The 16,027-nt window shown below is 34.8% G+C and overlaps 1 protein-coding gene across 1 annotated transcript in view; it reads right to left on the bottom strand.

Moving 5' to 3' along the window:
- The window catches only part of LOC128241025 (uncharacterized), a 73,529-nt gene extending 60,023 nt beyond the window's left edge, over positions 1 to 13,506 (bottom strand). Inside the window, exons 1-2 of the mRNA XM_052958010.1 lie at positions 13,492 to 13,506; positions 13,168 to 13,266 (exon numbers count right to left, since the gene is read on the bottom strand). Coding sequence (XP_052813970.1) covers positions 13,168 to 13,266; positions 13,492 to 13,506 — 114 coding nt within the window. The remainder of the gene's footprint in view (positions 1 to 13,167; positions 13,267 to 13,491) is intronic.
- Positions 13,507 to 16,027: the final 2,521 nt, after the last annotated feature.

Genomic DNA, 16,027 nt, shown 5'->3' with positions numbered 1-16,027 from the left:
ATCATCATGCTATGCACTGCAATAGAATCATCATGCTATGCACGGCAGTAGAATCATCATGCTATGCACTGCAGTAGAGTCATCTTGCTATGCACTGCAGTAGAATCATCATGCTATGCACGGCAGTAGAATCATCATGCTATGCACTGCAGTAGAATCATTACTTCCAGTCAGAATGAAAAGCTTTGAAATTAAGGGTCAGGCTTCTTTATGTAATACAGTTGAAACTAAACCAAGAATCGCATAAAATGTAAATGTTCCTCAGTCTTCATTGATAAAGTGAAAAGGTTTGCAAATATCAAAGTTGTCAATAACAGTGACTTAATAATTCTTTGAAAAAAATGTAGTAAAATAATTTCATTAGGCCCCCCAAAAAATACCTGTGTTTCAAGTAACCCAATCAACCCTATTTTTTCCTCACCGACTAATAATATTTTAGACATAAAAGTAAAAAAAAATAATATTAATTCTATCGTAATTTTTTTTTTTTTTTTTTAAATAAATTGTCATTATTTTCGTTTTTTGTCTTTCTAGGTCCCTGGAGAATAAACTTTCATTCCTTATTGTGTATTACCGAGATGCTATGTCAACAGGAAAACAAAATGGCGGAGGGCGGCGAACCCTGTCCGATATCTTCAAATTGGCGAACGCATGTTTACGGTCCAAACACGTGGTTAGTCACAAGAGACATATTTTGCTGTCTTTAAAATGAAAATATTTAGGATTATAGCTCGCGGTGTTATTTATTCATGTCCAAAATAAAACTTACTTTTTTACGATTAGGCTTTGCGTATATCATGCAGGCTTCTTAGGATTAGGCTTTGCGAATTCATGCAGGCTAACTGCCAGGTTCCAATACACATTTCATTAATCGTTACACTAATCCACAATTATCAATGGTTATTTATTTCGCCTTCAGTGTTCTCAATAAGAACCGGCTGCCGGCCAAAATGGACAGTTTAAATGGCAAAAGGGCCGGTTCAAATTTGGAAAACTAAATGAATTTTCAGTAGAATAAGTAGAAGCTGGTCGTTTACTTTACTATTTGAGACGGTTCAATCAAAACTTATTGAGAACCCTGCGCCTTATTTTAATAAGTCCCATCAACTGATATCCAAACAAAAACGATTTGTTGGAATGTGTCGGCTGCAGATCAAACGGTACAATCTGTGACGTCAGAGCACGAGCGGTGATAATATCAAAGGCGCGTGGCTATGGTTTGTATTTAATTCGGTCAGTCGGATACCGTATGATTGTTGGATTTCGCCCAAGCCGGTAAAAAAATACCATACGATCGAAAAAATAATAATCAATAATCATCGTCTGGGAATCTTATAACAATGACCGAAATGTTTGAATTCACTATAAATATGAATGAAACTTTGATTGTACGAAAATAAGATATGTAAAAAAAAATCCATATCCGTATTTACTTGTTCTATTTTTAACCTACCTCCACCTGAAGGCCTAGTTTAAGGAGCTCACAGTCGACAAGAAAATCGGCGATTTTCTTCAAGCAAATTAACAAATTTAGTTGATAATTGACTGTTTGGGTAGAACATTATCACAGATTTGTAGAAATTGAAGTGCTGGATTTGTTCTAAAACCGATCGCGACTTATAAACAAGTATTGTATACAAAAAACACCAGATTTCATGGGCAAAATATGGTAGTCGAAGGTAGGGAAATGATTTCAGACAGTAAACAATGCTGTTTTTCTCTGACTTTTTGTAAATTATGAAACGCTTAGATATAAAATAATCTGATTCAACAGAAAATTGCATGATATCATGCAAACTGTAAAAAAATAAAAAATCCCGACCGACCGACCCTATTTTTTCCACCATGTTACTGGAAACACTGGTATTTTTTTTTTTTGGCCTTATCAGTTATTGCTTAAATGCCACTTTTACAGAATTTCACCTGTGTCTATTCTTTAATGATGTTCATTGCTTATTTGTAGCCATTGTTACTACAAAGGATCAACAGATGAATGAAAGTTACTTTCCCATGATAAACTATATGTTGTTTTAAGCATACATTTTCTTTTCTATCTATTTGCCGAGCATAGCTGGAAACATATCCCAATTAACAAAAACACTTTTATCCAAGACCATTCATTGACCAAATATTGACAGAAAGTTTAAATGTCACTTGGCCTATTTTTGCAAACATTTTCCAGAATCAATCTGTCTAGAAATATCAATAGCTATGCAATTATATTAGTTAAGAACCTAGAACCCATCCTTTGTGATTCAGTATCCAGTTTATTATGAATCATTGTATACAATCAAGGCTTTCATTGGGAATAAACTTTCTAATAATATTATGACTGCATTGCTCAAAGAATTTCAACAGTGCACAATAACCAAATAATTATTCAAACAGAATTACAATCATACCAAGGAAAGTAATGCAAATATCTGAGTGCCTTATTACAATTTAAATAAATGTTAAGAAAGAAGTCACAACAAACTAGTCTAACATACATGCCATATTTCTGAGAGGCTTCCCAGGGGATTTTGGTCTGAATTCCAGGGGATTTTGATATTACACCAGGGGATTTTTACACGATGAAAATTTGCGCAATATCTGCATTTATAATATAAGAATAAAAACAGAAATACACTCAAATTACAATAATTTTTGGACTAAGTCATCAAGGTCCTTCATGGAATTTCACACTCATAATATTATGAATGCTTTCCACTGTCAACCTAAAGCAAGTTTTGAAAAAAAAATAATATGGCATGTATGGTCTAAATTAGTTATAATCCCTGTAATCTTACAGGAATTTATAAACCAACAACTCTGATTCAGTTTTGCCCTTACTGCATGTAAACACATGTGACCAATTCTATCGACTACTGTGGATATTTATAAAAGTCAGGTTAAGCATAATGGGTATTGAATTTCTGTTTGAAATATCCCCAAACAAAATTACAAAGGGTTTACCTTTGAGAAACATGCCTAAATGGGATTTGTATTTAAGTATGCAACAAACCCCTTCATTGTGCTAAAACATTCAAGTCAAGTTTCTAAGAAATCTTGTTATACTTGAATAAGAGGTACAGTCCTAGAGCTACAGTCCTATCAAGAGTACTCATTTTAATTTTTTACCCTGACCTTTCACGTACAGACCTGGGTCTTGTGCGGGACACATCACCTCATCATAGTAAACCATCCACCACAGCCCAACAAGGATCATTTTAACTTTTGATCTCTAAGCATGACCTTGACCTTGAGTTTCTGACCTGACTCTTGTGCGCAACATGCCACCTCATCATTGTGACCCTTGACAATAAAAACTATAACAGATCTGTTTTACGTTTGTACCAAATGAAGGGACTAAATAAAAACATTTTGTTATGATTTACCACCAGTTCATTGAACATTGCTTGTGTATTGATGTGTATCATCAACGACAAATGTCGATACAGTATCGATTTGTCTTATCCGTATACACCAACCAGCTTTGTTGGTTTGCATTTTTCCCCATGAAGTCATATTTGTCTTAATCATACATACAAACATTTCTTATTCTGTTCAAAATTGACAACATGTTGACTTAAAGCAGAACACTTACTCTGTGACATCAGACTTATCTTAAAAGCATTTCAGTAAAATCCTTTAAGATTTATAATAACAAAATACATTAATAAATTTTAAATCAGATCCTTAAAATCCTGATATATGAATAAATAATACAGCATGTCTGCATAACCCTATCACAGCTAAATTACAACTGCCTTGAACACAGTAGCGACAAACCAGAAACAATCTGGGATTAATATCCATATTTTATACCCTATGAAGCCAATAAGCACATTTTTCCAGAAAATGACCACTACATTTTGATTTTTAACTATGAAACCTAGTAACAATTAACATCTATCTCCATGAATAGCCTATGAATAGTCATCAGAGCTGATACCAGTGAGCAGTGTTAACTGAAATACAAGTAATGTAAGTACTTCTTAATAAGACCATATGGTGCAAAGTATAGACAAATCTACAGCAGTTATCCAATGTTTACACGTCACAACTTCATGTTTGTGGACAAATCACATAATTTTCATCACAGAAAACTTAGTAAATGCTTTAATAATCAAGTTAATCCTGCTAACATGTTGTATATACGTTTCACATGTGTTAATTTCCGATGTAAAGTGTACCATATGTTACATGCTCAGCTCTTGTCCTGCAGACCTATCACACCCAATACAGAAAGCCGCCTCACAGATTTTTCAAGCAAGCTTAAAGCCACCGAGCCAGGCAGCAGCACAAGGAGACAGAGACAAATTCTCCAATGCCTGATTTTCTCCAAGTTGCAGTATGGACCAAGTATCAATAGCCGGGAACCACAAAGAAAATCAATTTTCCCTGAGTTTCCATAGACAGTGTCCCCTGTAATATCAGCATTGTCACCAGCATCATGACAGAAATGTTCTGGCCATAAGCAGGAGTATTCCCATTACTAGGCCATTCTTGGCTTCATGTCTTGTAGGTAATAAAACAGACATATTCTTCAAAGTGAGGAAGGGGAATACAATATTTTTCTTGGAAGAAATGCATACTTTTAATTTGTAGGGTGTAGCTTATGTATTTCAAATCAAAATATATTTCTTCCAAGAGAGCAAAGGGAGAGTAGAAAATGTTCCCATAACTCATGAAGCTAAAACTCCTGTATCAATGCGTCTGATTGAGCAAGGAAGAAACTCCAAGAATGGTAGTTATCATAAAAATCAACAACAACTCAGTTTCCATGAGATATCAAACCAGGCTTGTAGGAAGATTATTGCCATAGACAGGAGGGTAGGGTTGTCCCCTCCCACTGTTACAGTTTTCAAAGATTGGTTATAACAGACTCAATCAAACTCAATTTATCAATATAAAACATAAGACAATGCCATCAATCATGTAAATGACAAAGACAGATCACAATAGCTTTAGAGAGCTTATAAAAACAAGCTGGTACAGATACAGCATGCTCAACTATTCCGCCTTTTTTAATTAAGAAGTGGAAAAACTGAGTTATCTTACTTGGTTAATCAGGTAGGTTGAATAATCAAGTACCATTGAATAAATTTCAATGCAATACATCAAGTAGTTGCTGATGTATTTACCTATGTGTGCTAACATGCAAAACCTTAACCAGAATTTCTCAGTTGAATAATAAAGGGACATAACTTGCATGCAAAATGTATACTCAAAATACTTTTGTATGCAAAATAGAGTCATCTTACTTGGTTATTCAAGTAGACTAAATGTTCAAATGCCATTCAATACAGTTTCAATGCAAATACATCAAGAAGTTCCTGTGGTATTGACCTTTGTGTGCTTACATGCAAAACCTAAACCAGAATTTCTAAGTCATTAAAAAAGGGCCATAATTTGCATTTTATTCAAAATACTGTCACCTAACATCATGAACTAAGTAGGTTGGATAGGGATCACATATTTAAAGTTTCAATGCAAGACAGAGTTAGATAATTTTCTCCTTTTTTTAACATTTTTTTTAAAAGCTTTATTATTTATATGTATCACTATAATCTATCTTTTTTCAGTGGGGTGGGGCTAAATTTCCTATCTGGTAGCCCGAATGGGCTATTGGATTCAAATCTGAATTTGTACACTGTTACTGGTAAATAAATGGTGGCTGATGCAATGTATATACTGGCAAATAAATGGTGGCTGAGGCAATGTATATATAAAGAGAAAACCATTGCCCCATAAGGTCAAATCAAATACACTTTGTTGGAAGTTTTGAATCACACGTAGAAAACTTAGTTGATTATTTCATGCAAATAAATATATGATTGTGTAAGTTGTTATTTATTCAAACATATTTCCAAAATCTGTAATGCTGAACTTTCTTTCCCTTAAGTAAGGCTATTTATGAAATATCTTTTAATCAGAATATTTACGTTTCGACGATTTCTATAATATTGACCACTCATGTCATAACAGTCCATATTTCTAACAGAAACATGAAGTGTTAAATGACTCACAAATGCTACCACAAAAACCTTTTCATACCTTCTTTTGGACATCATGTTGGCATGGAAACCTTGCCAACTGTAGCTGCTAAGATTGATTGACGTAATTTATATGATAACATTAGCTCACATAGGCTTATCTTTCAGAGATTTTCCCCTCTTCTGTGTGATCTGACATTTACCACAGGTTATTTCTGTTAATAAACAAGAGATGTTTATAAAACATGAATGCTCCCATAGTCACTTTGCCATCAATATGAACAACATTCCTACCAAGTTTGAGAATAGTAGGTGTATTTATCGACCAGTTGATGAGCTAAAGTTACTAGTACAACATGTATGCATCCTACAACAGTAGTGAATTGGTAAAATGGATGATATAAAGTTATGAATATGGGCAATGCATGACATACAGATAAACAGACAGCTGCTGAAAGGTCAGCCCTATTTTCATGTATCTTCTAAAGGGAACCTGGTCAAATAGCCCCCAAGTCAAATAGCCCCCAAGTTAAAATTTGGGCAAATAGCCCCCACACTTTTGGTCAAATAGCCCCCACTGCGAAAAATTTGGTCAAAACGCCCCCATTTTGGTCAAATAGCCCCACTATTTTTTTTATTTGAAATTAAATTTGAAGGCAACTTGTAATATTTGTAAAATATTTTAATGTAATTTATGAGTTTATGAATGTGGTGCTGGATGACAAGATTTATAATAGACTATTATAGGGTCATCTGCTGGTCATGACTAACCTCCCTACCAAGTTTGAGGACCTTCGGCCAAAGCATATTCTAGATATCAATCAGAGAAATATTTATGTTAAAGGTCACTGCAATAATAACTGATTATTATGCCAGTGTGAGGTGGTTTGAAATAAACAATTATACTATGAAATCAAGAGATTTGCTGAAAGAATTTTAATATTTTTTAATAATAGATGATGCCAAAACAATTCCTGGTGACTATGGTGTTTTATAGGGTTTCAGGAAGATTTTTAAACGGACAGGGTACTGAAGAATAGGGAGGGGGTGCAAGGAAGAAAATAATTTGAACATCATGAATATCACAGAATATGTTAGGAATTGTAATAAAAACAAAATTATTCAATTCTATCAGAGCAGAAGGGTGCACATGCTGGTCTCAATGAGGACAGAAAGATGCTACCGAAAAAAGGACAGGGTGCAGCACCCTTCCATAACTCTAATGCCAAAACCGTAGATAACCATAAACATGAAACAGGGACATAAACCGTAGATAACCATAAACATGAAACAGGGACATAAACCGTAGATAACCATAAACATGAAACAGGGACATAAACCGTAGATAACCATAAACATGAAACAGGGACATAAACCGTAGATAACCATAAACATGAAACAGGGACGTAAACCGTAGATAACCATAAACATGAAACAGGGACATAAACCGTAGATAACCATAAACATGAAACAGGCATGAAACAGGGACATAAACCGTAGATAACCATAAACATGAAACAGGGACGTAAACCGTAGATAACCATAAACATGAAACAGGGACATAAACTGTAGATAACCATAAACATGAAACAGGCACATAAACCTTAGATAACCATAAACATGAAACAGAGACATAAACCGTAGATAACCATAAACATGAAACAGGGACATAAACGGTAGATAACCATAAACATGAAACAGTGACATAAACCATAGATAATCAAAAAATGAAACAGGGACATAAACCGTAGATAACCATAAAAATGAAACAGGGACATAAACCGTAGATAATCAAAAAATGAAACAGGGACATAAACCGTAGATAACCATAAAAATGAAACAGGGACATAAACCGTAGATAATCAAACAAGAGCACCGCGAAACGGAGCATTATACGCCCGAAGAAGATTCGGCTCGAGGTCTTTAATAAACATTTAGGTTATGCTAGTATACTGCTTACTAGGTGTGAAGTGTTTACAACAAAGGCTTAAACTTCCAATATTGAAACAGAATTGTCAACGCCCCCCCAGTGAAATTAGCCTTTGAGGTACGGACCTGGAAAGCATGCTTGACAAATCCTTTTAATGTAGAGATGATTTGAAAAATTGCTTTAGTAGTAACCCAGTTATGGCCTGGACATGGAATTGGTAACGTCCCCCCCATGGTGATTCTAGTGTTTGAGGTATGGACCTGGAAATTGCGCGCGACACATCCTTTTAATGTTATGATGCTTTGTATAAAGTTATTTGAAAATGACTTTATTAGTGACCAAGTTGTGGCCCGGACACGGATTTGCTAACGCACCCCCATGGTGATTCAAGTCTTTGAGGTATGGACCTGGAAATTGCGCGCGACACATCCTTTTAATGTAGTGATGATTTGTATAAAGTTATTTGAAAATCGCTTTATTAGTTACCAAGTTATGGCCCGGACACGGAATTGTTTAACGCCCCCCAGTGAAATTAGCCTTTGAGGTACGGACCTGGAAAGCATGCTTGACAAATCCTTTTAATGTAGAGATGATTTGTATAAAGTTATTTGAAAATTGCTTTAGTAGTAACCCAGTTATGGCCTGGACATGGAATTGCTAACGTCCCCCCCCCCATGGTGATTCTAGTGTTTGAGGTATGGACCTGGAAATTGCGCGCGACACATCCTTATAATGTAATGATGCTTTGTATACAGTTATTTGAAAATGACTTTATTAGTGACCAAGTTGTGGCCCGGACACGGATTTGCTAACGCACCCCCATGGTGATTCTAGTCTTTGAGGTATGGACCTGGAAATTGCGCGCGACACATCCTTTTAATGTAGTGATGATTTGTATAAAGTTATTTGAAAATCGCTTTATTAGTTACCAAGTTATGGCCCGGACACGGAATTGCTAACCTAACGGACGGACAGACGATGGAGGCCATAACATAATACGACCCTTCGGGCGTATAATAAAAATGAAACAGGGACATAAACCGTAGATAACCATAAAAATGAAACAGGGACATAGTTTCCTTGCAACAGTAATTACATCTAGAACAAACAAAAAGGTCTTTGTGTAAAACCATTGGACCACAGATAAATTTGGTAAATATTCTGAAGAAATATTAACTTTTAATAAATGAATCTTGGTCCTCATGCCAAGGAAAGATTAGGTTCACAGGGCTTTTTCTATAGAACCCATGGGTCTGACTGTGGGAAAAATTTTTTTTTTTCAAAATGTTACGTAACTGAACTTGCACTGAAAACGCTTTCATTTCACACGGGGCGCAAATGGGGGATTTATTCCCAGTTTTGTTATTCTATTTACAAATGACATCAGTGTCATAACGCGAGGTGCTACGAGACTTCGACAAGATTTGTTAAAAACTAGAAATGTGTCCATAGGACACGGATGCCCCCACTTCGATTTTTTGTCACAGAAAATAAGCCATAATGATTATTCAGGATAATCTGCACAAGGGCAAATCCTTTTCAAAAATTAGATCGGATAAGATATTTTTTAAGTATTGTTGGGAAATAAAGGGCCCTAACTCCTAAATGATTAAAGCGATTTCCATGGCTATCGAACTTGATCAAGGTATTATGGTCACAAACATGTGTTAAAAGTTTGGTGAGGATTGGACAAACAGTTTTCAAGAATTAGATCGGAAACAATCTTCGGGACGTATTTTTCAAGTCTTTTTTTGCAAATAAAGGGCCGTAACTCCTAAATGACAAAAGCGATTTCCATGGCTATCGAACTTGATCAAGATATTATGGTCACAATCATGTATGTAAAGTTTGGTGAGGATTGGACACATACTTTTCAAGAATTAGATTGGAAACATATATTTTTGAAGTATTTTTGGCAAAAAAGGGCCGTAACTCCTAAATGACTACAGCGATTTCCATGACTATCAAACTTGATCAAGATATTATGGTCATAAACATGTGTTTAAAGTTTGGTGAGGATTGGACAAACGGTTTTCAAGAATTAGATCGGAAACAATCTTCGGGACGTACGTACGTACAGACAGACAGACGTACGTACGGACAAGGGCAACCCTATATGCCGCCACTTTGTGGGGGCATAAAAAGGATGACTGTCAAAACAAACATGTGTGAGTATTTTCATCACATTACTTCATCTAATGAGTGATAAAAAGGTTGTTTTATGAGACAAACTATTACACCATTCCAATAGAATTGGTGTTCTAGAGGAAAAAAGTGCATTTTAGGACAATTCTCACCCATTGACATGCTCATGAAATCATCTGAGTTTGTGTTGTTGTTGAAGAAAGTTGGACAGCCCATTTTCCCTGTTGTGTCTTATTTACGTATCAAATGCCTAGAAATAACACTTCGTTTCTTGAGATGGTTTATGCTATTTTTGTTGAATTATTTTGGCTCAAATACTTGCTTTATTTCACAAATAATCCATCATTTCATTATCAAGATTGTTAATCCGAACAAAATAATAACCAGATCATACAGCATGCCATTGCATTATAATATGTAACCGTAAGTCCATTACCTTCAGGATTGCTACAACTCGGCCATCTCCTGCAAGCTTCAAGATTATATAATAATATCATTGGGCTGTGGTGTTCGATTGTAATACCACGTGCACCAGTTGGCTGAATGGTTTCAGGCATTATTTTATCAATGCTTGTTTTGCCTAGTCTTGTCTCATGAATTTTCTGATCATATCTGCTGCCATCCTTTACTGATACAGTGATTGTCTTTACAAAAGTTGAATTATAGCACATAATGAGTGTAAAAATGTTACGCTCAAGGCTAAATAAAAATGAATCAACTTTAAACTGCTTTACATCCCAATGCTTCAACTATGTGTTTTCTTTGTTGTTCTTTTTTTACAAGGAAATAGCATTTGATATTACAAAAAGGTCAAACTTGTTATTTTTCTACAGCTTTTCTTTTCTTTTTTTGCCCTATGCTTTAAAAAAGTTATTTTGCAGACTGATTACGTGTCCTATAATATAATCTATAAATGGAAAGTAAAGGCAATTTACTAAACAAGATGCGCCCACACACAGCTGGAACAGAAAGCTCTTGTGTTATTGATCTAAGGGAAATGTCTAAGGGAGACAAATGAAGAAAATAAGTGAATTGTTACTTATATTCCATTTAGAGTTATACTTCCCGAGTCTTTAAACAGGCTGGAGTTCATAACATACATCAGGGCTTCCATTCAGAATTTGAAATTGGCACATCATATAAGAGCTGTTATTTTTCTTCATGTTTGTCTTCTGTTTGCAGTCAAACAGAATCTATTATGTTCCTGAAAGTCATACAACTGGCTGTGGATGAACAAAGTAGACCTATTGCAGATGAAATAATTTATGTGGAAAAAAACAATAATTTTAAGATCTTCACGTATTTGACCAGATGATTACATTGTCACCTTTCGGTTGCATCAATCAGATATTATATGTTATGTTTGTACTCCATTTAAATAATAATTATTCCAGGTGCATTGACCTAAACGCTCACTACAACTCGGCAATCTCCCACAAACTTCAGGATATATTTGGATAATGGTCGAGATGTTCCAATTTCATTACGTTGTGCACTGATTGGCTAACGGGTTTTCCTGAATAAACAATAATTTCTTGGGCCTATGAAATATGATTCGTGCCTATGGATTTGTTAAGGTTATAGGCCCGAAAGGCCTAAGCTTATTTTTTTATTTTTCAGACTGCACATTCTATACCCTTTAGAGCGTGTGACCCACTCTATGGACAACTGGATGTAAACAAATTTGACCGCATTTAAAATAAGTAATTAAATAAGTAATTTTAATACTTAAATTTTCCAAGTTTCTTTTTGTAAACAATATCCGGAATGAAGGAAAGTTAAGCATTATGAGTATTAACGTTCCGATGGAAAAAGAGCAGAATAAAATTAGGTGTATATTCAGTTACCAATCACAGGTGTAATTTCTAAGACTGATCACTCATATCTTGTCACGTACAGGGTTGACGTACGGACTAAGACTGATCACTCATATCTTGCCACGTACAGGGTTGACGTACGGACTAAGACTGATCACTCATATCTTGCCACGTACAGGGTTGACGTACGGACTAATACTGATCACTCATATCTTGCCAGGTACAGGGTTGACGTACGGACTAAGACTGATCACTCATATCTTGCCAGGTACAGGGTTGACGTACGGACTAAGACTGATCACTCATATCTTGCCACGTACAGGGTTGACTTACGGACTAAGACTGATCACTCATATCTTGCCATATACATAGGTAATGGTAAGATATTTAACACATTCATTAGGTACCTCTCCCATGGAACCAACTAAATTATAGATGCAGGTCCTCACAATCCTTGCCATAGGTACTATTATGTAGAGAAGGCACCTACATAAACTTGCAATGAAAAGACATCTAACACATATATATTATGTTATTGATAAATTAGTGTAAAGACATCTTCTTGCATACCGGACGTGTGTTTCCGGTTATGTGACTGGTGCCGGAAAAACTCATCTTACACCCCCCATGTAAGATGAGTCACGCGCAACAACACCCCACTTCTTATTTCTTTTATTGTATGGTTTATGAAAAGCATATTATGCAATTTCAATAAAGCGGAATCAAAAATATGAAATAAATACTCGTAAAGCGCGATTTTTTAAATGAACTATTAGACGTTGATAGTGATTTAAAATTACTGCACTTTATGACGTCAGTACACAACGTCCCACACGCTTTTTGGTGGAATGTACAAAAGTGCGTTTTCTACATCAATTTTTCCACAAATCCATAATTTTAAGTATGCAAGAAAAAATAACAATCAATTTTTCCAGTCTGGTTCAAAAATCCAACCCTCGGGCACGCTGCGTGACCGGGAACTCGGCAAGCCTGGTTACCGGCTTGCACACGTGCCCTCAGGTCAGATTTTTCTATCCGTACCGGAAACACATGATAGATACTTAAACTTAAACAAAAAGTTATCAGACATCAGAGGATTAAGAAAATATAAGTCTGTGTTGAGAAATCTGTAAAAATGTTATCAATTGGAACATGTTCCGAAAATCGTAAATATACGAGAGAGCAAGTGCCATAAACACAGACAGATGTGTCCAATCACACAGATTTCAGGGATTTAGTTGACCAGGACACAGAATTTCCAAGATCACATTATTGAAGTACAATTACAGTCACTTACCGGTGTATTGTTCAGTTCCAACTCAGCTTCCCCGAAATTAGCCCGGTCAGACGTCATGAGGGTCGCTGAGTTGTTTCTGTCGTACAGCCTCAGGGCCACCTGAAATAAAAAAAGAGTTTTACACAGTGTGTTCAAAGCATAATTGTTTCCCCCATACTAGACTCCTTCTTTAAAGAAAAAATTTGGTTACCAACGTATTAAGCTTATTGAATAGACTCATTTATTTAAAATAATGTTTTTTTCTGACCATTCAATGGCGGTACCTAACAATCCTTGATAAACACCCCCAGTTTTTATATATATGTAGTGTGTTGTTGTTCCCACAGGCGTCTGAATCATTGTTTGTCACTAAAATGCTGAGTAAAATCATTTTGGGTACATATAAACAACACATCTGAAGATAAGGCGTCTGAATCATTGTTTGTCACTAAAATGCTGAGTAAAATCATTTTGGGTACATATAAACAACACATCTGAAGATATTTAGTGCCTTTGATATACAAGAGAGGAACAAGGAATGTAACTTAAACATACCGGATTTTAAGGTAGAGACCAGTTTTATTCAAATTTCTTAATCAACATATAAGCAATCCATTTTTAAATAGGTGACATGAAAAGAGGAGTCGATTCCCTTTAAAATGGAATATGATATGTTGGTATAACTATATTGCCTTTAGACAAACATTTTTTAACAAAATGTCCCATTCTCATCTTTTTTTGTAGTCAGAAAATGCACAGCAAATTCCAATCTTCAGTGTTCCCGTGTAAACAGCAAACACACAGAAATATTTAAGTGGTTTTATGCTTCTGTGTATTGATAATACAATTCCATTCCAAAATATCACAATATGACTAAAATGTCAGGAAAATGGCCGCATCAAACAGAATTTTGAAGTGCCCAAAAATGATTCAACTCCAGTAACTGATTATCAATACTACAATTGTTTTTTTTTAAATACCGGTACTTATATAGATAGTGCCTGAATTGTAGTTTTATTCATGTACAGTATTAAACTCTTTATATGCATATATGTTATGTCTATGATTGAAGTTATTAAGTGTTGTTGTATAAAAAAATAGTTAATTTTCTTGCTCATTGCTTTTTGTGAAAGATAATTTCTGAACACTTTCTAATATTTTTTATTTCTTCAATGGTTGATTATAACCAAATACAACCAAGTGTTGCCAATTTCAGGCCTAACCAATCAATTTTCGATTATAATCGATCATCGAAACATCACTACTGTGTTTGACTGAGCAGCTATAAGTTTGAGGCAAGAAGTAGTATTTCGAAATATAAGAAATTAACCACTTTAGTCCAACTGGTTCAAAGAAAACCAAATGGAAAGTGGAATCAAGTTTAGTACATATGGACTTTTTGAGAATTAGAAGTATCAAAGTGAATATGAAATATGCATTGTCCTTGAAAAATATACCAAATTCATCAATAAAATAATTCATGTCGAGTTATTATGACATTTGTGACTGATAAGGAAATAAACATATGTAAAAATAATCAATGCTTACTTTATAAATGTGTTTTTCATGCCAGAGACACACAAAATATGTTTCAAATAAGGATATTTGTCAAATCATAGACATTACTTTTTTGTCATGGGGGCAGCCATTTTGTAATGGCGGATACACTCCTTCCGTTTTTGTCGAAATCACAAACATGTGTCAATAAAACTTAAAAATGTTTTCATTTTACCTTGTATTCAATAGAGTAATTCATATTTATTTATAAATAATAGAATCGTCAAGAAAAACAGCAAAAGAAACACCGCATCCTGCCATACACATATGCAGAGGTCATAACACAGGGAAACGTGTTTGTTTTCAGAAAACAACTTGTAAACAAACATGACAACCACAAAGAAAGTAATCAAACAAACCAACGCACCAAAGAAATGGCAAATGTAGTGATTCCTTTGCTAGATAATGTGTCAATGTTATGAATATATTCTGGTATGTCGCTTCAATTTGATATTGATGCAATCCACAATATGGTGGCTATATCCACTGAGTCGATAATACGGATGCATATTTTGTGTTTACACCCACCTTTGGATGAATTCCACGAAGAGGGATAATATTTTAGATAGATAAAATATTCATCTACGTTATTAAATCCAAATAATGTTGCTTTTTGTCAAGAAAAGCTCTAAAAAAGAAATAATGATCACAAATCGTGACCGTGTTACTATTTTTGCCCCGACACCAGTCACATGGTCCGCCTATTTCCAACATGGCAACCGACATGTATATTTGTTTCGGATGTGCAATTTTAAATCTAAAAGGAGGAATTGTTATATTTTCTAGGGATTAGCCAATTCAGTTTCGCATAGTTTGCCATATAATGTAAATATGGACTATGTTTTGAGCATAGTTTTTTGCTAAATCGCTGATAAATTTTTTATGTCCTTGATTGGCGCGTAAGCCTATCGCACTGCGTAAAGAGGCCCGCATAGGGGAGAATAATGAACAGGTTGTAATTACATTCAAAGTAGGTTAAATTATTTAATAAATATCAAAGATTTTGAACGTGTTTACTATTTATAAATGTTCACGATGGTGAAATAAATGTTAATCATATGAAAATATTTATACGCACAGGAAGTGTACCCCTTTGAATCCCTCACGTATACACTGTCAGTGAACAACTTCCGGAGAGTTACCTCCCTTGTCAAAAACTAAAGGGAGGCAATAAACATGATATATTTATTATTTTATACGGAGTAGAATAATGACAAATGTATCTTACACCAATCTACTGTAGTAAAAATTAAAAAAGAACAATATTATTCAAATTCATTGAAATAAACATATTGCATAAATTCAACCGTGTTCAATTATAATT

Source organism: Mya arenaria, chromosome 7 (genome assembly GCF_026914265.1).
Source record: "Mya arenaria isolate MELC-2E11 chromosome 7, ASM2691426v1".
NCBI lineage: Eukaryota > Metazoa > Mollusca > Bivalvia > Myida > Myidae > Mya > Mya arenaria.
Note: the sequence above shows the minus strand (reverse complement) of the source record. Positions and strands in the feature narration are given on the sequence as shown.